Raw genomic sequence first — 24,480 nt, 5'->3', positions numbered from 1 at the left:
CTTTTTTTTTTTTTATTTTGAATTCTGTGCTGACAGGGTGGGATGTCATTAGGCATCCATTCATGTGATATTCACATGATATCTGGCTCTTAATGATACATGGATGAATTTTTCTTGCCATTCTGCACCTCATCTAAGAGGTCAATTTACTGACAAGGAGGTCCAAGGCAGCAGTGACTGAAATTGGCCTAAATTATTGTGAAATTACAGCCTTAGTATGAAAAGCTGCCAGGTTGCTCTCAGTTACACGCACACAAGCACTAGCTTGGACTGGACCAGATCACAAACAAATAGCTAGGAAACCAGCATATGGAAATGAGGGCACAGCCTTATCTTTGTCCTGTGAGGTGTGTTTTGTCCTTCAATCTTTACAGCTGTAAATCCACCACTTAAATCACAACTGAGTAATTGGTAACAATTAATAACAACTACTATTAGTTGTTTTTTGCTCTACAATAAATACTTCATATATATATATATATATCAATAAAAAGTAACCGGAATTTCCTACGTTACCTGTCAACCTCTGCATATGTTCTCATCTAGTAAAGCAGGTGGTGCAAAACTGATTTCTTGTTAAAGGGAGCACAGGGTATTTGCTGGAAGTCAAAGAAATACAGTGAGCACAGACTCCTCAAGTTTCAAGAAAAAATGCATTGTTTTGTCAAAAACAAACGAACAAACAAACAACAATGGTCATTTTTATTTTGGGTGTAAAATGACTGGCATAATTCTCACATCTGTTTGCAGAAAATTAAAAGATTGTGTTGTTTGTGAACAAAATAAAAATTAATTCTGAGATCACACACCATGTATGAGTGATTAAGTAGCACTGGAAGCAAAGTTGTTTGAGTTATAGTGCAGTTTTCCTTGGAAGGGACCTCTGGAGGCCATCTGGTCTAACCCTTGCTTAAAGCAGCTTTAGTAAGACCAGGCTGTGGTGCCCCAGCAAGCTTTGAATATTGTTGATGTTGGGGGTTCTGCAGTCTGTCTGGGCAACTTGTCCCTGTGGTTGTCCATCCTCAAAGGGAAAAAAAAAATCCCTTTTATCTGTGTCTGATGGTTTCCTTTTGTCATTACATTACATGCCACTGGCACAAGTTAGGCTTTATCTCTACCCTGCCACTGAGTTGTTGAAGACTACCACAAGATTCTCCCTGAGCCCTCTCGTCTTAGAGGAAACCTAGTTCTTTCAGCCTTCCCTCTTGCGACTACTGTGTGTAGTAAAGGTTTGGAAAAATCCTAAAATTAGTGTGGCATAGGAATGAGGAATGGGAACGCTGCTTTCATGTCTGAATTGGCAGTACTGCTTGTCCTGACAACCTGAGGTCCTACATTGCAGTGGGTAGAAATGCTTTGTCAGCAAGTACCTTCAGGTCATTGTAGTAACTGATAGAAACCATTTGGAGGAATGTCAGAAACAAAAAATAACTTGAATAATGTAATTAAGTAAACCACAGAGAAAATGTCCCAGCACTTACAGTGATTCACAAAAGATTTAACCAGCTAAAGGTTTCAATATGCTTAGTTCATGCTTCTCAAACACTATGCCTACATGTTCATCACAGTACATGGCAATCACAGTTTTCCATCTTCTATTATTAAAAACTTGTCTTGTGAGATTTTAAAACAATTTATCTGGTGGAAAGGTTGCTTGGCTGGAACCATCCAGCAGAACCAACCAGGGTGGTGGTGTTTATGATGAGGATTCTTAGTGCTGAACTGTGGCTTATTTTGTGCATATTCCTACTTGTTGGCTCTTTGAGAATTGAGGATGTGATAGTTAAATAAGGATCTCATCTGCAGTGGAAACATACTGTTAACTGTGTGAAACAGTCTTCAAATCAGTGATGTATTCTGGTATTCTTTAGGCTTTTTTTTTTTTTTTTTTTGAGTTCCTGTTCCTGCCATGCACACAGGAATAGATAATAGATACTGTCTTCTTCCTTTCAACGATATATTGTACCTTATTCTTTTTTGTCTTCCTCCACAGAAACTCTCCTGGATGACTTCCTTCTCACGTACACAGTTTTCATGACGACTGATGACTTGTGCCAGGCACTTCTGAGGCAATATCCTTTTAAGTGCTGTATTAGCAGGCGTCACACAGTGACACCTATGTTTGTATACTGCCAGGCCTAATTCATAACAACAATGCAAACGCTGTTTTTGTTTAAGGCTATATAAATCTTCATAACTTTTACAAAATAATATTTAAGATCAGGTTAAAACATACCTAGAACATAAATGTTAATTCTTAGAATACCTGTGTAATATACTTCAGGATATGTTAAGAGGAAAAAAAACGAAGAAGTATTCAACAATGTCTGTACCTTTTGTCATTTTCATACAACATATAAATCATTTTGAGAAAAAACATTTTTTTTCTCCTATTTCCAATTATTTCCATAAGCTATGGTGTATTGCTTGAATGATCTTGTAGATACAAGATGAACCTTCTTTTTTTCCTTTCTTTCCTTTTTGCCATGAAAGCATAATCTTTTCACTTAATGAAAGAAAGAATAGTGGAGGGACAGGAACAATGTATAAAGTGAGTACTTTCTGTCATTTGGTATTTCTGCTTTGTGAATAGAGAACAATAGTGGAAATAGATTCTTTTACTCCCCCCCCCCCCCCCCCCTTTTTTTTCTTAATAGTGTTATTTCTGCAGATAGTATAATTTGTGCAGGGAAAAAGAATTGACTTCCTCTGCTCAGTTTTTTTTGTTGTTGTAATGATGCATTGTCCCCCTTCATACAGACATTCACATTGGCATCTGTGTGCAGGACAAAGGTTCATTCCCACTTCTACAGGAAAGATATGACTCAACATTGTATAACTCCTTTTAAACTGTTTTTAACTTTTTATAGACTTCTCTCTCTAGTATAGAAAGGAAAAAAAATCATGTTGACACAGGGGATAAACTAACATTTCTATCACTGAGTATTTCATTCCAAAAAGTTGAAATTCCTAAAATTTCAAAGAGGATAAATATGCATTTAAAACTGAACAGTTTAGTGAAAAAAACCTTTCATTACTAAACAACAAACAAGGTGATTATGAAGTCTTCTCTGTCACTTGATTTTTAAGTTTCAGTGAACCTTTAGTATATTTTTCCCTTAACCTACTGTACCTATTGTGCAAAGAACTATCAAGGGAAAGAAGATGACTCTGATGTATCCTGTAGGAAACGAAAAGTTTTGCATTTGGTTTCTCAGTGGACTTCTCTTTACAAAGACTGGTTACATGAAGATGAGCATTTAAAACAATTTTTAAAGGTATTGAAACACTTCCTGATGCATTTCAGTGTTGTTTAATTACCATGTTTTGTCTAAAAAGCCCCAACAGCAAAAATTAAAAATGCATAATTTTTCATATTTAAATTTTGTTCTTAATGTCTCTATATAAAGTGTTTTATGCATGTCTCGCCTTAATGTCTTAGAGGTAGTCATGTTGAACATGCATCTGTTATTCATACATTCAATATGAAAAACATTACTTTCAGGTATGAAACTTATAAAAGTACATGCAGTCTAGAACATGGGGAAAAATTAGGAAGGTAGGAAATAAAACTGTGAAGTTGTGAAGGTTCCTTAGACACACTGGTCTGCCAGAACAGGGTCTACAGTCAGTATTCAGATGATCACGGATGAAGGGCAAGTTTTGTTGTCTTTGTCTGAGGTACTAGGAAGAGTATAATGCTATTCCACAATGTTTGTTTATTGAGAACAACGCAGCTTTATGCCTTTTTATTAAATAAGATTCTGCCCTTCTTAGCAAGGATCTGAGTACCAAAACTTTATAATTGACTCGTGGATTTGCAAATAGCCATGTCTTCACTGGGCGAAGATCCATAAGATCTAGCTGATAGTTTGTTGGTTTTCTTCCTCTTCCTCTTCCCTCTCCCCCCCCCACCTTTTTTTCCTGCTGATAAAGAAGAAAAGAAAGTATTTTGAGAGAATTTGTAGGACTGATCTTTCACCTTTCTTGAAAACTCTGTCTTGTAACTGGAGATCTTCTTGAGGACCTTTTTGCTCTGTTCAGTCATTCACTCAAAAAAATGAATGTTGAACTAAATTTGAAGAAAGTCTTGACTCAATTTAAAATGTCTGCATGAGGAAAAGTGAAAGAGAACATTGAATTTGAAAGTCTAAGTAAGTCAAATTATTATCATTTTAGATGAGTGGTGATGGTGTGGTATGTTCTCAAGCTTCTGAATGGATTCTTCAGAAGTAATTCACATTTCATGTAACAGCCACAAGTGCCATTTTATCTTTCTGTTTGTAGATTAATGAGTTCAACATTTTACTTTTTCACTTGGTGTTGATAAAAAGAGTGCTTCTCTGAAGACAAACTGAGCATTGGACTAGCCTGAAAATTTAAATAGGGACATTCTCTGCTGATGGGTCTTGCATAAAAACGATGAAATTTATTTCAGTAGGCTAGTGCCTGAATTGATTTAGACTACTGATGTGACACCTTAGATTTATTTTTGAGTTATCAGATGTTTGCAGATACTATTTTATTTTCTAGACGATATACCGGAATGTGCTAGATGATGTGTATGAATATCCCGTTCTTGAGAAGGAACTGAAGGAATTTCAGAAGATACTTGGGATGCATCGTCGTCAGTAAGCATTGATTATATTTGTGATCAAGTCTCATTTTATATAGAGTGTAATTTATTTTTGTTGGCATCTTGCTGGAATTCAGTGAAGATAAGGGGATGAGTGATACAAGTACTGTATTCATTTTTACAATTCATCTTTTCTTTAAAGTAAAGCTAGGTTATTCCATTTTATCTGATGTTTTTGGGTGACGTGTGTTGTTCTACAATCGCTCCCATCAATTTTGGTTGTGATGATTTCCAAGTAAAGCAATAAAGTGTGGAAAAACTGGCAAAATGTAATTCAGAACCAGCAGTCTTTGACTTCAAATGATGCATTCTCTCTCCTTCTCTCCCCTGCAGTATTGAGAAGCAAATCTCTTTTGCAATGGTTGTGTTAGGGTTATTGTTTTACTAATAATTACTGTATTTGTGAAAGATATTTCCTCAGCACCTTTTTCTAACAAATGGAATAATTTCTGTGATTTGTCCTTTTGGGAAATGGAAAGAGCTGTGACCCTGGATGCCACTGGTATCAGTGTCCTCTGGGAACTCACAGACTTTCTTTTTTCTGCATTGACTTTGCAACTCACAGAAGAGTTTTCTGGTTGAGTCAGATGCCCTTAGCTTTCACTGAAGGAGCTCTGTAGCTATTCTGTGGTGAACATTTAACGTTAAAAAAAAGCTTTTTTGTGTTGTAAACTTAGATAACTAGGACTTCCTAATCTTTGGATGGAAAGAATGATTTGGATTTTCCTTTTTGTTTCAGCACTGTAGATGAATATTCACCACACCGAAAGGTAACACAAGCCTGATTCTTGCTGGTTGCTAGCTAACTTACAATCTCACTTTCTTTCCCCCTCCCTACTTTCACATCTGTTCTTGGCATCTCAGTTGAAAGTGATGGGTGGCCAAAAACATGACAGGTTGCATCAGTGAGGCTAGACCTGCAACATTGCTTAAGGATTATTTTTTTTCTGCCAGTGTAGCCTAGATATCAATTGTGTGAACTAACCTGCAGTGGCTGTGACAGTGTTATCATTTTAACAACACGTCCTGAAATGTCAGTGTTGAATATTTCAAACAACAAAGGTCTGGGAGCACATCCTGCATGGCTGGATAGATGCAGCAAACCTGGGCAAACCAGCCTGAGCACAGGTGTTGACTGCAGGTGGCAAGCAAACAGAGTAAAGGGGGATTTGTTGTGACAGGGACAGAGAAAGAAAGAAAGAGAAGAACATGGATTTGTCTATTTAACCAGAGGTAAAAGATGCAACGGGAGAATGTTTATGTATGAACTGTGCAGAGGTGAACTGCTGAGCTAGTGAAGTCTTCTGGACTGAAGCTGTAGTGTGTAACAAGCTTAAAATGTTACTGTGCAAATGTAGAAGGCAGAACAGTGGAATTGCTAGCTAGGCTGATTGGTACATAGGAAATGTATGTAAGAATAAATGCATAAGAAATGAGCTCTGTGCGTGACTACAAATAACCTTGAAATGTCGAGGCTGCTAGGCCTAGGCACATCTCACTTCCTCAGAAATTCCCACCTTTGCCATTATTTAGTAAGGCAACTCCCAGATTACTGATCCAGGAAAGGGTGGGTGGATTTCCTATACAGAAACCTCTTGGACAGATGTATGTGCTGAATGCTATATTCTGTGAATAACTGCTTTGTAAAGGGCAGGAATGCAGAGAGTCATTGTTGTATCTTTTTTTTTTTCCTTTTCCTCCCCCACTCCCTCACAGAATAAAACCTTTTTCCACCAGTTCAGTCTAAAGGAGAGCTGGCTGCAACACAGAGGAACCATGAATGAAGCAGAAGAAAGTAAGTATGACTGAAAGAGTGAGGGGAAAAGCCTAGTGCACTGCCTTTAAATGTCAGGGCAAAATTGTTTCTGAGTAAGGGCTGCCTGTAAGGTACACTTTCTGAGATGTATAGCTTCTGAACAGGACCCTAGGGCCACAAAAGAATAAAGGTTTGGCTGTATGAAGATTGCCCTTCTGCCTCCTGCTTTGCAGGGTTTCAGTGGTGGGATGATTCCTCAAGGGCTTTCCCCCTGCCCAGTTCCTCCAGTGGTTCTGTGACAGGCCTGTGTGTCTCATGGGTGAGGCAGCCTATCCACCAGACGTTATTCCTGCTCTGTGTCATGGTTTCGGTCTCTTGACTGAGATGTTGGGTGCAGGAGGTGAATGAGCCTGTCAGGTTAAGTGGGGCAGGATCTGCTAACTCTGAGAGCTGGTGTAAGTTCCTTCTCTCCTCAAAAACCTTTGCTTGTGTAGGGAGAGCTGCCACTACGCTTTAATGTCAACCATTTCAAAATATGACTTCCCTTCATCATTGGTAATGCAATAATAAAGTGAAGCTGTCACCGTCCCGTAATGCCTGCAAGAGGAAGGAGGCAGAGAGAATAACACCATGCACATGAGCAGAGAACAGGCAGAAAGACCCTCTCCTGGGAAACATCGCCCTTTAACAACAAATCTTTATTCCTCCTTGGGAACAAAACTCCACAAGTTCATGTTGAGTCAAGATATTTTTAGTGCTCATTTGTGACATGGCAAAAAACCAGCTCCATTAGTGCCAAGTCTTTTTCTACACTATGTTCTGCTGATAGATAGCCTCTTTCTGTGCCTTAAAGTCTTCTAAAGTTAATTTGAGGTTTAGGCTGACGAAGCTGCTTCTAAAAATGTAATTTCTAGATGAGAACACCCACATTCATTTTTCTTCTTAAAAAGTCTGACACAGCTCATGAGTAGGAAAGGTACTGGCACAAGAGAGGGGACAGACCCCATGGCCATAGGGACAAGAAGAGTAGGACCCAGCAAGGGTCCTTGCTTTGCTCTCTCTCCTTGTGAGGATGAGCCATGGAAGACGCTGGGACTGAGGGAATGAAATAGAAAAAGTGGGGCTGGGGAGAGGAGAGAGAGATGCCTGGGTGTGACAGAGGGAAATGGTATGGGCTGTGGAGTGCTGTCAAGAGATGGTGCTTGTAGAGGATGGGTTTGTCCAAGCCACACCATGCCTCCTGCCCTCAGGGGCAGAGGTCAGACCAGAAGCATTTTATCTCCTAATGTAAGTGTTACCTCTCAGGATAGTTTACAGCCCATGCCCACAGCCTCCTGGTGGCATTCCCTCCTGCATCTCACTGAGGGGCAGCATAGGCTCCTGAAGGGATGACATGGTCCATGCCCATAAATATCATGGATTTGTGGAGGGGAAGAGGATCAGTACAATGGTTGTTCTCAAGGACCTGATTTTGTGGGTTGGTTCAATGCTAAATAAAAGGTATGTCAACAGCTCAATTATAAGTTAATATATTGCCGTCATCTTCCCCTCCCAAATGGCAGAGGTGGAGATTTCAAACAAATTCACTGTAGGCAATGGAGGCCAAATATTCCTGTCAGATTTATTTTTTTTCTACCTTGTAATTTAGAGTGCAGTTTGATGTATCTATCTTTTCACTAGTTTTATGCATTCTGAAGAGAGATTCTAACACACGATGAGCACCTGATTTACTGTCTGCCAGCAGATATAGGTTAAGAAAAAAATTATAAAATCAAATGACTTTTCTTCCCCAAGGTTAAATGTTAAGTTCCTCCTTCCTTCTTATCTTCGTTTTTCTTTTCTACAACACAAAAAAGATGCTCAGTAAGATAGAGTTCTTAACCACTTCTGGCATGGTCTCAGTTAATGACAGTGCCTTGAAGCCATGAAGATTTGTACAACAGCCAAAATTGCTACATACATTAGTCAGTAAAAATACAACATTTCTGGAGAATAGTATTGTCTTATACTGTCATGGTAGCAGTCTGTCTGCAATAAGCACTTAAGTAGAAGAAAATGAAAAGTTTAAGCACTTAAGTGAGTAAGGAATCCAGAGCTGTGGCAATTCTCATTAGCAGATGTCATTTTTGAAACATCTGTGCCAGTGTACAGGTCTGTTTCCTTTTAAGTATGGCAGCTGTATTTCAAATATCTGGCTACTGCAAACTCAGAGAAAAAAAAAGTAAACCTAAAATTCTGGGAAGCAGAGGGAGCGTACATCATTTTCGTAGCAGAAACAAAGTACTGCTTGAGCTGACCACAGCATTACCAGTGGGAATCTCCCTCCCAGAGCCTAAACAACTCTTGGACTTCTGTGGAAGTTTTGAGCCCAGGGAATTTCTCCAAACCAGTCCCTTTTATGTGTGCCGCAAGTGACTCAGGGAGAGTTTCAGAACAAATTGAAGTGCTGTTCAGGCAGCCTCTGCTGGTGCTAAAATACCCTGGCAGTGCATGTAGTTTAAATGTTTCTTGAGGAACCTACTGCTCCAGGTGAAAGTGGAGGGGCAAAATAGTTTCTGCAGCAGAAGAATGGTGATTTATCTGAACCTAAAAGGAAGGGGCAAAAGGTGGTAACAGCTGAGTTTGCAGAGAAAATAGACAACAGAGGAGGTTGCCTGCTATGCATCCTCATGGTAGGAGCTCTTGAGTAGGTGTTGCTGACATGCATCCATGGAGATGCATCTGTTTGTCCCTGTCATTTCCCAGGAAGAGGGGTTGGCAAGGGGGATAATGGTAATGTTTGGTTCTTAGTTTCATGTCCCTGTTGGGCAGGGTGAGGGAGCAGCCCTTCCTGCAGCTGGGGCATCACAGAGGCTGGGGCTGCAAGGTTCTCCCCCCCGTTCTGCTGGGGTCTCTGACTGCTGCTGATCCTGCCTTTCTGCCTTCATGCAGTGTTCTGCCGTGTGTATATAACGGAGCACTCCTACGTCAGCGTGAAAGCTCAAGTAACCACTTCAGCACAGGAGATACTGAAGATTATAGCGGAAAAGATTCAGTACCCAGAGGAGGAGCTGGCACTGGTGACAGTCACGTTCTCTGGCGGTAAATAGCATTCCTTCATCCGATTGTTCACCTTGTAGTGCATCACCTTAAGGGAGGGCTGACATTTTCTGGTGCAAGGATACAGCTTTTCCTGCATGGGCCCACAGCTGGGTGACCAGGGAACAATGAGGAGCTGCGTCCCAGAGTCGTTCCCATGGCAACAGCTCATTCTTGGGCCCTGCCGGATGCGGCGTTTCCACGCTGGGAAGGGAGTGCAAAGGACTGTCCATATCTATCAGTATTACAAGATATTTTTTTTGTTCCCCACAGATAAATCTACTTTCACGTCTAAATTAATTTGGAAGGCAATGAGGCATGGTTTGCTTTTAAAATATAAAAGGGAATAGCAAATACTGCATGTGTGGCTGCTTTCTTATTTACAGCACGGGGAATGAATATTCTCCAGGAGAAAGGAGGGAGACATGTATTTGCACAGTCAAGATACTGAGAGCAATCTAGCAATATTTTGTAGGTAGTCTTGCTTATGACTGACATTTTTTGCCTGTTAGTTCAGTGTTTCTCATTTACCAGGAAAGGCTTATTGTCTTTCTGTGGAGGATCAGACTGCTTGTGGGCTTTGGGACCAGCCAAAAGCCAAGATTTTGTTTGGTGTCTGTCAGGCCTCAGAATCACTGGTCAGGTTGTTTTCCTCATTGTGGTAACTTTTCTTTGTCTCTTATTGAAAATAAAGGAAGCAATGTAACTGGATACATGGAAAGGACAAGCTGGACCGGCAAAGAAGGGCTAAGACTTGAGAATGCCTGGGCCATACTCTCAGCCAGCATTAGCTGGTGTTGATTCCTTGAGACAAAGGGCAAACCTGTAAAGATATTGCATTCAGTCTTACTTCTTTGAAATATAGACAAATGCTCGCTTGTTCTGTTTATTTATCTGATTCAGAAGTGGAAGGTCACATTTTCCTCCCCCGTGTCAAACACAATTAAATAACCTTTTTTTGCAGGGATTTGGTGTGGGTGGCAAGGAGATGGCACCCTGCCCTGGCAATCAAGAGCCTAGGCGTGGAGCGGCCACACGGGAGCATTACATGTAGGCGTCCTGGCCAGCTGGGTTACATCACTTGCAGATGTACTCGTTTTACCCTTGTGTGTGCCCAAACTTGAGACCACTGCATTTTACAGCACTGCTGCCATTATTCTTCAGGTGTCGTGCTCCTGGTCAGGAGCAGGGCAAGTTTTGCTCTGATAGTAATAAATCTGGTGCTAACTGCCTATTTATCTAAAGAAAACCAACAATTCATAAATAATGAAACGTGCTATTATCTCTAGACCGCATTGTTTCCTAACAAAACCACAGAAAAGAAGACATTGCCATTTGGCTGTTCAATAAGAAGTAATCATTAAAATGCAGGTACAATAGGACTGTCACTTGTACATGACCATTGTAATTTCCAAAATGCTGTTTGGTCACATGGAACAAATTAATTGGAGATAGCACAGTTTCAGTATCCTTGTTCCTATGTGTTCTCACTTGTGTGCTGTGTGCAATAAACAGCAGCCTGACAATGCTTTATTTTTTCCTTTGTTTTTCACTGTTTGTGTGACTCAGAGCTGTCATCCGCCATCCACTTGGAGGGCAGCAGGCTGAGCATTGAAGAACATGTTTTTATTGTACTCTTTAAATGAACAAGCAATGTCTTTTCATTCAAAATTACCTTGAAAGGACATACTGGTAGTTCAGCATGAATGTTTCTGGCATCTGTAAGCATGGGAAGGGGAAAAATGAATTGTTAGTAATGATGTTTTGCACTTGGACTCCTGTTTCTACCCCTCCCTCATGGGCCATGAAAAGTCCAAGGTAGCTGTCAACATGCTTGTAGTGCTTTTGGATCTACATTAATACAGTGACTGTAATCAAATCTTATGTCAGGGCTCCAGAAGATTACTTGGAGCCTGCAGGAAAAGACAGTTTTCCTAGGGCATGAGTGTTTAGCTGTGTTCTGTTTTCTTTTCTTTTTTTTTTTTTTTTTTTTCCCCACACACCTTTCTCTGGTGCATCCAAAATTGCCCAGAGCAGAACACTGCCCAGTGAGTGGAGAAGAAAAGTCCTTTCTCTTTGCGGCCTGTTTGGTGTGTCCTGCTGGTTACTAAATAAATTGCTATAGGTCTTGAGGAATAATTTCTCTACATAAATTGATTAACAAGGACCTTTTTTTCCCAGTTATTTCTCTGCTCTATGGGTTGAACCGCTACTGATGAGATTTCTACCCCTGTTCTTTTCTGCCTGTGACACACAGCAGCTCAGTCTCTTGAGGATGAGACATGTTGCTTTAACTGAAGTCACTGCATTTGTGGTAGAGTCACTGGGTTGAAATGAAATGTTCCCTAATGCACAGGAGGTTAGACTAGAAAATGTAAGGGTTTGTTTATATTCTGTCCTGTGTGAAGTCCACACTGAAAGCAGGTTATGGAAGATTTTGTGTTCTAGTCCACCATCAGAGACATTTTTCTTTTATTATTCTGAATAGTGTGGAGATGATGAAACCATGCTTGGTATATGTGTGTTTAATGCTTAGTTATGTTCTAAAAAAAATATGTGGCTTTACAAATATGTTTGTAAGGTTTTTTCTCATATTTATATGCAGCTTATACTCCTTTTTCTGAAGCTTGTGTGTTTTGTTTTCTATTTTTAAAGAAAAACATGAACTACAACCAAATGACTTGGCCATCTCAAAATCTTTTGAATCATCCAGTCGTATGTTTGTCTACCGAAAAGATCTGACTGATTCTTTGGTAAGGATGTGTATTTTTACTTCCAATTTTTTATGTGTCTGACTCCAGATCAAGGGCTTCCTATTCATTTAAGAATGTGTTTTCAGTACATGACTTATTTTTCAGTTCCTTAGTGAAGCTTACTAAGCTGTTCTATACCTGGAAAAAAAATCTTGCATTAACGGCAGTTATTTGACTGAACAGTAATGGAATTTGTTCATCAATTTCAAATATACCAAAGCTTCTATAGAGCTTAAATCTTTCGATCTACGTCAGCCTAGAAAAGCTGGCTTGTGCTTGTACAGGGCTGACTGAGATGAGGATTACTTCAAAGCTCATGACTCCATTTTTTACCCCTTGTGCTTTTACGATACATAAAATGGCTAGTGTAGAGTTACAGAAGGTGGAAGACAAACTCTACAAACCTACAAACGTGGAATTACCACATGTAGATATATATGTAGTGTGAGTTTTACCAAAATTACTAAGCATCAGTGTGACCACAGTGTTGTGGCATCCACATGGTTATTTTGCATCTGGCGGCATCTCCTTTTCTTCCATTTTCTTCAAAAGGAAGCTTTTGTCTGGCTATCCATGTCTCTGGTGCTAGGGAGGGTAGCGGGTTGAAGAGTAGAAGTTCTTTCATTCCCTCTGTCCTCACGAAATGGGATTGAAAAATCCCTCTCCCTGTGCTTTCCCAAAACCTCAGTGAGGCAGGAACTCCAAGATTTAATATTTTCTGCTAATTATTCATATACTTTGAGGAAAGTGCGGGGACAGTATTGCATCTGACTTTCATTTGTTGTCAGCACAAGTACCTGTGCATTCATCCTAGCAATGAGAAATGTCTATTTACATTTTGTTGGATCAATGTGCCCTGAAGAGCTGACATGCTGATATCATTGTAATCTGTCATCCCCATTATCTCCAGCATTCTAGCCGCCTCTAAAAATGCTAATATTAAGGAAGGGTTTCTACTACAGACAGGTGACAGCCAATCTAGTTTCATTAGTTGCATAATAAAAATTGCAAAACTTGCTGTAACTGTCAAAAATATAGCACCAAAGTAATGGCTTAACTGATAAGAATAATCTTTCATCTTGGCAGATGGTTCATGTGCCAGGTTTCAGACTGATGAGATAAAAAACCCAAGAGAAATACAAACCTTTGAAAATCAGAGCTAATAATGGAAATGTCAAGTGACCCTTAATATTGGCAGTACCAGTGAACTCCACAGTGATAACCTAAGTAACTTTTATGAATCAGGACCTGCAGTGTTTTACTGTTTGTTGGCAACTTCACTTGGAGTAAATTATGTTGAATTTATGCTGTTTGTAAATGTATGTGGATTGGCAGCAAGTTTTGTATATTTATTCTGAAGCTGGTGTGTTTGCAGAATGATTCCTTTACCTTGTAATATAAAAATTTCCTGGTGTCAAAATTTACTTTCTTGATAATTTCATATGTTATATTTACGTTATGTTCATTACCTGTTTGGTCAGTGTTCCACACTCATAGTTTAGAGAGAATAAGAGAATGGGAGGGAGAAATCCTAATCCAATGGGAAATCGTTGATCCTATTGACCAATTCTTGTTTCAGGCTATTTATTAAATAGGCTATAACTCATTGATTTTGATTAGTGTGGAAAAAAAACATCTCAGTGCACTTAGAAGATTACTTACTCAGTCAGCTCTGTTTTGTACCTTGGTCTAACATCTGTTTCATTGTGAAGCTTTTGGCATTTGCTCAGAAGTTTTTGTTCTTGTCAATTATTTAGAACCCATTTGCTGAAAACGAGGAGTTGCAGCAACGGTCTGTGAGAATTTTGGGAATCAACACCTGGGATCTTGCCTTAGAACTAACAAATTTTGACTGGAGCCTCTTCAACGCAATTCATGAGGTGAGGAGCACCATGCCCACTTCCAAGTACATTGTTTTCATGCAGCAGTATATTGCTTTGGTGTCTTGATATTGCACCAGGATTTTGGAGCATTGGTATTCCTTGGTTCTTGGTTCACTGTCATGACAATATGATGTCACAGTTCTCAGCAGTTGTGGTATTGAATCAGGTCCAAGAGATGCGTTGTGATCCTTGATACTGCAAAAGTTTGACAAAGGTTTGTAACTTCCCTGTGGTGGTGCATCTCATGTTCCCTGTATACATAGTGGGTTTTATTGAAACTTGCCTCAAGAGAGTAAAAGATCACGATTATTCTCTAAAAACTATCTGTATGAATGTGTTGTGTATGCAAATTGTCCTTTGCACTCGACAATATTCCAGTAAATACAGGACTCTATGAATAAGTGACCTTGATATCGCTTTAATCACAAAAAATATATATATATAAAAAAAAAATCACTATTTCAGCAACTTAGATGTTCACATTACTGCTCTGGTTAGGTTTCAATGAGTTAAAAAAACACTGGGCAGGCTTTATAAAATGTCGTAATATTCCACTTCAGTGCCCATCGGGTTGTTTCAATGACTTTGATAGGTTCTGCTGTGAGCTTCTGAGTAAAACACACAGTTAACAGTACAAAATGTCACTTGAAAATATCATTCAGTGAAAAGAGTGATGACTTTCTAAGAAAGTGACTGGGAAATTCCCTTGCCTCTCATCAGATGCTTTCCTTGATCTTTCATTTCATGTTCTTTTACTCAGGTTAGACACTTTAAAACCAGAGCTAGTCAAGATTTTTTTATTTATTTATTTATTTTTTTTTTTTTTTTTTTTTGCACAGAAAGCAAGACCCATGCTTCTGTTCATGAAAATTTGGCCATTTTTAGCAAGAAATTGGAGTAGAAATTTTTCAAATTCTGCAGTGCTCTGGGATTTGGTTGCTTCTTCATGCTGGAACAGAAGTGATGAGATTCAGAAAGAGACAGATTAGTTATGTCCTGTATCTTCCTGAAACTAAAAGTGGAACTGCAGGAAATCTTAAAAGAAAAGTACATCTTGCAGGACTTCCAATTCACCTGAATACTGTAATAAGCCTCTAGACTGCTAAGCCAAACCTGAAAACTGAATCATTTGTGATTGGCTCATGGACAATAAAAAATAGCCATTTGTATCCAAATCTTGTCTCAGAAATATTTGTCGTAATTTTAACTTATTTATATGTAAATCATTTTTGTATCCCTAATAATACTGACAATGTCTTCCAGCAAGAGCTCATATACTTCACATTCAGCAGACAGGGCAGTGCTGAAAACACTGAGAATCTCAGTCTTCTGCTTCAAAGATGCAACGAGGTCCAGCTTTGGGTTGCCACTGAGATACTCCTCTGCAGCCAGCTCTGCAAGCGTGTACAGCTGGTCAAAAAGTTCATCAAGATTGCTGCCCAGTAAGTTACTAAAGTTGCAACAAAAATCCTTGAATTCACATGCTTTATATATGTATATATATAGGGTGGCAAAAGAGAATGAGGTGCAAAGCAAAGACAAAAACCTGATTTGCCATCCTGAGTTCTAAGAGTGTAGTAACCATACCTAGATAAAACACTCCATAAACAACAACAGCAAATACTGGCTAAAATTCGATGTGGTGGAGTGTATGATGTTCAAATCTTCCCCAGCTACTTAGCCAGTGTATTTGCAGCATCAACTGCAAAATCCATGATGATGTAGGGATACCTCCTTTCTTAGCAGGGCTAACCTGAGGAAATGTGTTACAAAACTGTTTGAGCAGCCACACTCATTCTCCAAAGACTACAAGAAAACCAGAAAACTGTTTTAAAGGCGTACCCCTAGAGAGGAAACTGGCTGCAGTAAGCTGTTGCCCCATGCAATCCTGTTTGGAATACTCTTAATTTGTTGGAACGGGTGGAGGGGAAGGGAAGAGGAGGGCAGAGGTTCTTCACTAATTAGATATGGCATTCTATTCTTGCACTATTAGTAAGTACTACTGGCATTTATTCTATGCCTTGGAACAAAATACAGATATACTATACACAGAGAGTTCTTCTCTCTGTAATTATTCTTATTTTGGTAACCAAGGGACTGGAGCAATTTAAATATGTGCAACCATTCTTCTTGCCTCTTTCTCCACTTGTTGGTCTTTTGCAATATTTGAATATGCATGTTCATGGAAAATGAATAATTTTTTCCCCTCGTCGACTGGGTTGATTTAATTTGCAAGGCAGTTACATACAAAAGGCTGTTCTCTACTGAAGCAGTGCCTTTGGTGAAATGAATTTTTCTAATCTAATCTAGTGTAACTCATAAATGTGATTTGATTTAGGTTGCAAGTTCTGGGGTATACAGTAATGCTTTCATTTTCTGCCTTATCAATGGCCAAGTTTGGTCCAATTACGTCAAAACCGGTTGGTTCTGTGTGCCTTGCTTGCACCACAATAGCGTTAATTTGCATTCCAAGAAAAGTTTCATATCTGTCCCGCATGAATAGGGATATATTTGTCTCCAGACTAGAATGTTTCTCTATGTGAATTAATTCTGTGTCTGTTAAGTGAATAGTCGAAGTTGTGGAAACTACATACAGTTGTCAGTAAATGGAAGACAGGCTCTCCCAGTGCACTGGAGAAGCACCCATCAGATCAGTTATGTCAAAATCTGCATATTGCTATGCAAATAGGACAGTATCTAGTTTGCTGAGGTCTTGTTTTAATCCAAAAAGCATGACAAGTTGGGGTGGAGAAATAGTGTGCTATGCGCAGCCACAAGCCAAGCAGCCCTGCTGTTTTGTTTATGACCAAGGCAGAGGGGTAGGGAGCTGAGAGCAGCTCTGACTGCTCCCTGTTTTCTCTTTTAACTTAGTTGAAGTTAAGTGAGAGATGTGCCATCTAGAGATGGTACGCCATGACGAGTGCAAACTTTATACAAACTTGTAACAAGTGCCAGAGAGTTTCCAGTCTAAGGCCTTGGCATGTGCTTTTCAATGGTGATTAATCCAGTGAAGACAGTGGATTCACTCATACCTAAAATCATCTTAAGAGGATTCTCTCTTACACACACACATCTTTTTATTTCAGGATTTAAAATTTCCTAATGGACTAGAAATAAGCAGGGGCCAACTGTATGTAGTGAAACGTCAAAGAATAGAGGTATCAAGCAAATTCCACAGGAACCACTATTGAAACCAGTGCAAACTGCAACTAATTTATAGGGACATGTAAATTGAACATTAATCAGATTTTCAGACAATAAAAATGATGAGGGATTGCAAATGCATTGGAGGATTAAAAAAAAAAAGAAAGAATGATCTAAGGAGTCTAGTGGCATGTGCAAACAACAGTGGGATGAGATTTAATTTAGATAGATGCAAAGTAATTCAGCTAGGGAATGCTAATACTGAGCTGAAGAAATAACGGCGTGATTGTAAAGAACAGTGCTGTGACAAAGGTCTTTGGGTGATAATAGATGACAAATTAAAGACAAGGACAAAGTGTGACGCTGTTCCAAGTAAATATATTTTATATTTGCTTTATAACTGCATAGGAGAAAGATGTAAGAAGTTAGAGGTGAAGCAGTAATTGTGCTTCTCCTTCCTTTCCCACTGTCTCACACATCTCCTTGGTAAGAAGTAGAGCAGGGGGAAAAGTTAAAATGAATTACAAAGAATTCAATGAAAGGTAACAGCAATATGGAGAAATAGATTGCACTCCGTGACCACAAGGAAAAATTGAAGGAACCAATGATGTACAATTTACAGAAAAGATGAAAGAGGGGATGAAAATATTTATAATACAACACAATAGAGGTCAAGGAATTATTCTGTATGGTAAAGGACAGCAGAGAGTAACTCGAACATTGAAAAGGGAAAATTACTTCTGACAGCAAAGGAAGAAAAATAACCTGCCAACAACAGGGTTGATGAGACAGTGGAACGTGTGCTAAAAAACTTCTTAGAGACCACATCACCTAGACTGCAGGTGGCCATGATAGGACATTTAATGAGTTCATTATGTGGAAGCTGATTGTATGTTAGTGCTGAGAGTTGAAATTGGGCTCAGTAACCTAGGATACCTGTGCATTCCATTTATCTCTTATTCTGAGGACAAAAAATCAGAATACAGCATTCATATTTTTATTCCACAGCTGTAAAGCCCAAAGAAATCTGAATTCATTCTTTGCTATTGTTATGGGTCTCAACACTGCGTCTGTCAGCCGGCTGTCTCAGACCTGGGAGGTAAGACACATCTTTGTATCTTTTAGACCCTGTCAAAAACATTTCTCATCTATGTTGTGTACTGGTGAATTACCTTTTCTTCCTAATTATTGGTTTTTCATGCTGAAATCTAACAGAGGACAAGTGCCACTAAAGAAACTTTACTGTGACCTGAAGCCGTAGGTACACAGCCATTCAAATAAAACAAAATGTGCCTTTCCAGAGCTTTTAAATAAGAGCAAAGCAAGGAGATCTTACCCATTTGTGGAAGAGGGGTGTGTGTGTGGATGGGGGGGGGAAGTCAGGTGCATTATCTTAGCATTTTAAGTATATGTCAGAACAGAAAGTCTTATAAGATTGGTTCTAAACAAAGCATACATTATTATGGAATAATTTCATTTATTCAAGGTATATATATCTTTGCTGATGAAACTAAAATGGAGGAAGAAGTCATTTAATGTAATAAGCAGAGAAATTTCATCCCTTGCCACCCACCTAGCACCGCCAGTGGGCAGTACTCAAAAAACATGAACCTGTAACACAAAGTAAAAAAGAATAGCTGTGATCTCCTTTGTTGCAGATGCCCTTGAGCACCAGCAGCTGAAACCCAGTGGCTGTTGAAGGGTCACAAAGCTATCTAACACAGTCCAGTGCAGTCTTTCCCTCTTAGCTGAAATCATGCATGTGAAAACATCACCGTGTATGTCAGTGACATTGGCATGTAGAGAAATGAGGGCAATGACTGCTACTTTGGGATGGAGTTTACAGGAACTTGGATAAGCAAGGCTATTTTAAATAACAGATAAAGCAAAAAATTTAGAAAAAAAAAATACACACCTGAGGACAACAATACAGAAATCCCTTGTTTCTCCAGCTCCTAAAATGCCTTGCCCACCAGGGAACATTTGCCCTTGCCTGCTTTTATGGGTTGACTTCATCCCCTTTCTTTGGGCTTTGGTAGGAGTGTGGAAGGGACTAAATACAGGTGGCAATGGTGTAAGTGTCTCCAGCCTGCAAGCACACAGAGCTCTCTAGTGTGGTGAAACCCCTCTGAAAATCAGGCGCCGCAGATGTTCTTCTCTGGGAAGAACAAAATGTATTGCTTGTCTGAACAGGGAGTGCCTCTGCATATGTATCATTGTAAATATGTCAAGTTCCTGTGTGTAAAATATTTATGAAGTTGTATGTGTTTTTTATAAAAATTTACTGCACTGGAAATTTCAAAAGCAGAAGGTTATTTGCATTAGTAATGTGACTTCTAAAAAGTAGAGCAATGTTTATAAATTAATTATAATTACTTACACATGTAAATGAAGCCACCTAAATTTAAGCAACAATTTACACACTAAACTATATTGGTTCTGTGCTTGAATTCTTAAACAAGTAATATACCCTGAGCATATTCTACTTTTTTTTCCACACTATGCAGTGTTTTAATGAGCCTAAGATTCACTGATTGAAGATATTAAAAATGTGCAATTGCAATTCCACATTCAGTTATCTTAGCATTTTAATCGTACAGCTCATCCACTTAATCTTAATTGTTCTAAATCTCTTTGGTAGTGTCATTGTGCCTGTTGGGGTTTAAGTACACAGGCAAGGCAGGATTTGTAGTAAGGGGATATCTGCTACTGGAGCTAACCAGTGTAGTTTGGAAAAAAAAATACACAAACATTCAGGTTCACACACCTTTCTTCAAGTCTGAAATACCAGCAGCAAAATTCAAATTGAACAACAATTGCTTTGAGTATGAGGTGAATCCATTGATGCATCTTAGATTGTGGATGCTTGTAGAATAGAGCAGGCATTAGCATATAGGGGATGAAGGAAGAAGTTATGTTGTACCTGAGCTCCCAAGGAGGGCATTTTGTGCAATTCCCTGTGGGATTAGGATGAGACCTCAGAGATGGGGTACTCATTTTTTAAGGGAAGTTCTCGTTCTCTGAGAGCAGCATGGAATACCATGGGTAAGCACCAGGGCGGTGTATTGAACAGCACTGAGTGTTATGCCTATTCATTTCCAGAGCCCATAGTTTAGAGAGAGAGAGCAATTACAAAAAGAATATTTAACCTGGTTGTGATTACAGAATCTGAATCCTCAGTCAGTGCTACTATTTCTGTCTTGATAAATGCAACAGATACGGAGGCTGGGCAAGAAAATAAAAACAGCTACTAACATGCATTTTTTTGTAGAAGAATGGTGAAGGTGTGGAGGTGAGGCTGCAGGCACAGATGTTATGTTCAGGTCTGCAAGTAGGGTGTTTGGAGCTGAGGAGCAGAGGCAACTGCCTGAGGAAGTGCAAAGAATCAGTCTCATGGAAAAAACAAAACAAAACATTTTTCTACCTTTTTAAAATCAAATGTTCTGTTTTTTTTTTTTCTCTGTGTTCCCCACTTCAGAAAATTCCTGGGAAGTTCAAGAAACTTTTCAGTGAACTGGAAAGCTTGACAGTAAGTACAGTGATAACAGCCCAACAGAGTTACTTGTCTTTACTTGCCATCCTTCTTTGTAATTTATTTTAAGACCTCCTGTCATTATCTGGAGCTGGAACTTGGTTATGTCACATCTGAGATTTTCCATAGGCCACAAAGCTCTCCAGAGCTCAGAGGTGGTCTCCAAAAAAGAAACAGGCCCTGTTCCTGACAGCTGGAGGAAAGGCAGAGAGAGGCAAACACATTGCTAGTTCACCAGTACCAGTTTGGAAACTGTTCTGTTGCTCTGGTGGTTAATCGTCCTCTATCCAAAGAAATATGCTGCAGATCAGGAGACAAGGAGGATAGCTTTAGAAAGTTAAAAAAAATAAAATAAAAAATCAGAGGCTTGGGATCTTTGTCACCATTATCAAAGCTGAGTAAACAAGCGTTTCCTCTGGCTGCCAGGGAGCTGGATGCCTGGTGAGATCGCTGCCTAGCGCGGGGAGCATGAAATCCAGCCTTTAACAATTGTCATGCTTTTGCACTTTGAGTCCTTTATTAATTAACATGTTTTCAAGATTGTCTGTGAGCTGGTGTACAAAACCGCTTGTTTATAGTGGAAACCTTGATGAGTTTTTGAATTACACAACACCACTGAAACATAGTCTCTTATTTTCTTTGACAATGACCAATATGTTCCTTTGATCCGAGCTTAGGGAGTTTTGTTTCTTGGTTATTGGGGGGAGAGGGAGCAAGGAAGGAGGTGTTTTGCTTTTTAAGAAGAAATTAATTGGCAATACATTCCGAAGGTATATTCTATGCTAGAAAATAAGCTGCAGAGATTTTGATAATAGAAATTTGTGGGGAGATCATAGAGCAAAGTGAATCTGTTCTGCAGCTTACTCCATTTTTAGAACTGTTTCATCTGGAGGAACATAATTGCTTTTGTTGTTTTCATTGTTTACATTTCCTGTTCAGTTTAGTAAGTCACCTAGTTTAGAAAACCTTTATCTACCTCGTTTCCCAGAGAAACCTTTTTATATCTAAGTCATGTTCAGATCGTAAGCTGATAATGGATTTAGAATTGCTCTTTTTATAGCCTATTGATTTTTCTCTCTATTACCCAAATGGTTTTGTAGGACCCTTCTCTGAATCACAAAGCTTACAGAGATGCATTCAAGAAAATGAAATCTCCGAAAATTCCCTTCATGCCCTTACTTCTGAAAGGTATTGTTGAAGCTTGTCTGCTCTTTTTTTTTTTTTTTTGTCATGCCAGTGCGTGTACAGAAATTTGTGATGGTTAGTTAATATAATTATAAGGTGATTTTTCCTTCACATGGGGTTATGATGTGTGTGGCAGACACGAGGATACCTACAAGATAGCGCTCAGTCTTGATAATAATAAACACAGCTGCTTTTTAAGATGGGGAAAATGGCAATTTTCACACAGGTTTCCAAATGGCAGTGCTTTCCCCGGCAGGCATGGGCAGAGCAGCCTGCGGTGGCTGTGGTCGCGTCCCCTTGAGGCTAGCAGGCAGACAGCAGTGCCATGGGTCCTGCAGCCTGCATGCACGCAAGAAGCCGGGGTCACGCTGCTGTTGGAAGGGTTTGCCTGGCCTCCTTGAAGCAAAACTGGCTGGTGTTACTGATTTTGTAAAGCTACGGAGAACAGGATCTACCCACTCCCGCTGTCCTGAGTGCAGAAGGTTGTCAAGCCTCCCGTAGGTCTGAGAGATGCAATAAAACGGCTTGCTTAACACAGTGAGATGGGCAGCTAATTCAGTGGCAGGTATTTCAAATACTCCATTATCTCAGCGTCATTAATTATTAATCGTCTTGTCTTGAACATGACAAATTCATTTGATTAGTCCTGTATTCTGAAAGTGTTCTTGTTAGGCTGTTTATGCTAACCTGCTACTGCTGCAGGTTTAAAATGTTTGAAGACAGTTCTCCAAACAAGCTGGTGACAGTTTGGGAGCCATAAGGCTCTTTGCACGCATCAAAGGAGTTGCATAAATTCCGATAGATACAATTATCAAGACTTCAAAAGAAGGCAAACATAAACAAGTAACGTGTAGCAATGATGTTTGCTCAGCGCTGCAATACAGGATATAAAAGCGCACAGGTTTTTATAAGTGCATTCATGCAGCGTGCTCTCATGTCTCTAAAGTGTGTTGGATATAACAAGGAGACTGCAAAACGATAAAGTAAGCTTCTTCAATACAGTGATCCATAAGGAGATGTTGTCCAAGTTGGTAATTCTCAATGCATTGTACAGTACATACGACTACATTCTGCATCAAACATGTTTGTATTAAAATTATTTACAGGACCAATAAAATAAGCATCAATAGCACAGAAATCATTAATAAGTCAACAAATTACTGTATTTCAACACAGGAGGAAGGAAAGTAGTTTCAAGAAAAAAATTACGATCAGTAAAAATCTTTTGCTAATTATGAAAAATAAGTTCAGAGTGTCCTTTTAAAGTTAATTAAATTTAAATGCAGAGCTCCCTTATAGCACAGACAGCATTAGAAAATCAGGCAGATTTTTCAAATATGCAATAAAATGCTGTGTTGTACCATTACAACATAGCTCAGATGCAATTTTCTGCTCCACTGAATTTATCTAGACTCTTAGTTGTTGGCCGCAAAACAAATTTCTGTTCCTTCCACCCTGAGAGATATCCATTGCAGTCACAGACTTAAAAAGCTGTCTGGAAATTTCTGCTTCCAGTAGAAGTTCCTCATTAGAAGTGACATTTTTTCACTGCACTGATACAGAGACAAGTAATGCTTGCCTGCCAGCCTGGTCCTGAAGCTGTGTCCTTTCCCTGTCCTTTTTCCCGGGTGCCCCAAAGGTGGAGGAGGTGCAGATGGTCCTGTTCCCTCCTTCCCCTCTGATTTTTTAGGGTCCCACCCAGAAGCAGAGAGGAGCTGGAGGCATGCCCAGTGTATCCCCATGCTTGCCCCACTTGCTCAGGAGTCCCTGAGCAGATCCCGGCTCCCCAACACCCCGCAGGCAGAGCTCTGCCTAATGAGTCCCAGCCTCGGGTTTCCGACCTCATATTGAGCCATTAACATTTCCATTCTAAGCAATTACAAAATCTCCCTCAGGCACAGAGCGAATCTTTGAAACAAAAGGAAATAAATCCGGTTGGCTGTTTCGGGGTAGGATGAGGGAGATGGTAAAGCAACCCCCTGTGTCAGCTGCAGGTTCCTGTCCTAAACCCACCCGAAACTAGCTCTCAGCTTGGGGACCAAGTGGACATGAGAAGGAGTCCTGGAGATGCACACAGGGAAATGCTGAGATGTGCAGTTACACTGGTGTACTGGAGGTTGGCACCTCAGCAGAGAGAGAGCTGTGACTTATGAAGTAGTGGTGTCAGAGTCCCATCTCGTTAAATCAGTGCTGGCTGCTCCTGGTCCTCGTGGGTACACGTGCATCCATGCAGTGCGCAGCTAAAGCAGGAGGGAGGTGATAAGGGGGTATGGATGGTGGTGGTGGCCCTGCTAGTACTTTTGTTGCCCAGAAGATGCACCACTGGAGGCAGAGCTTCAGTCCCCACGGGGAGTCTGCCCATGACCTCGGGATTTCATGTCAGAGGCAGGTATTGCTTCGTGTCATAGCAGGCATAAGAAAAATGGGAAAAAAATGACCTCCAGTTACAGTTTTAATTGTAATCTTAACCTCACAATGTTTGTTTTGCCTGATTTTTTAATTTTTATCTTTTT

The 24,480-nt window shown here is 39.7% G+C and overlaps 1 protein-coding gene across 3 annotated transcripts in view; it reads left to right on the top strand.

Annotated features, from left to right (window-relative positions):
- The window catches only part of RAPGEF5 (Rap guanine nucleotide exchange factor 5), a 161,776-nt gene that overhangs the window by 124,355 nt on the left and 12,941 nt on the right, over nt 1-24,480 (top strand). For all 3 annotated transcript variants that reach the window (XM_048070208.2, XM_048070211.2, XM_048070209.2), the window contains 12 exons: nt 1,994-2,072; nt 3,134-3,278; nt 4,534-4,631; nt 5,376-5,406; nt 6,353-6,431; nt 9,324-9,473; nt 12,126-12,223; nt 13,981-14,103; nt 15,370-15,548; nt 18,259-18,349; nt 20,729-20,779; nt 21,883-21,970. In XM_048070208.2, coding sequence (XP_047926165.1) covers nt 1,994-2,072; nt 3,134-3,278; nt 4,534-4,631; nt 5,376-5,406; nt 6,353-6,431; nt 9,324-9,473; nt 12,126-12,223; nt 13,981-14,103; nt 15,370-15,548; nt 18,259-18,349; nt 20,729-20,779; nt 21,883-21,970 — 1,212 coding nt within the window. The remainder of the gene's footprint in view (nt 1-1,993; nt 2,073-3,133; nt 3,279-4,533; nt 4,632-5,375; nt 5,407-6,352; nt 6,432-9,323; nt 9,474-12,125; nt 12,224-13,980; nt 14,104-15,369; nt 15,549-18,258; nt 18,350-20,728; nt 20,780-21,882; nt 21,971-24,480) is intronic.

This window comes from Anser cygnoides, chromosome 2, assembly GCF_040182565.1.
Source record: "Anser cygnoides isolate HZ-2024a breed goose chromosome 2, Taihu_goose_T2T_genome, whole genome shotgun sequence".
NCBI classification, from domain to species: domain Eukaryota; kingdom Metazoa; phylum Chordata; class Aves; order Anseriformes; family Anatidae; genus Anser; species Anser cygnoides.
Note: the sequence above shows the minus strand (reverse complement) of the source record. Positions and strands in the feature narration are given on the sequence as shown.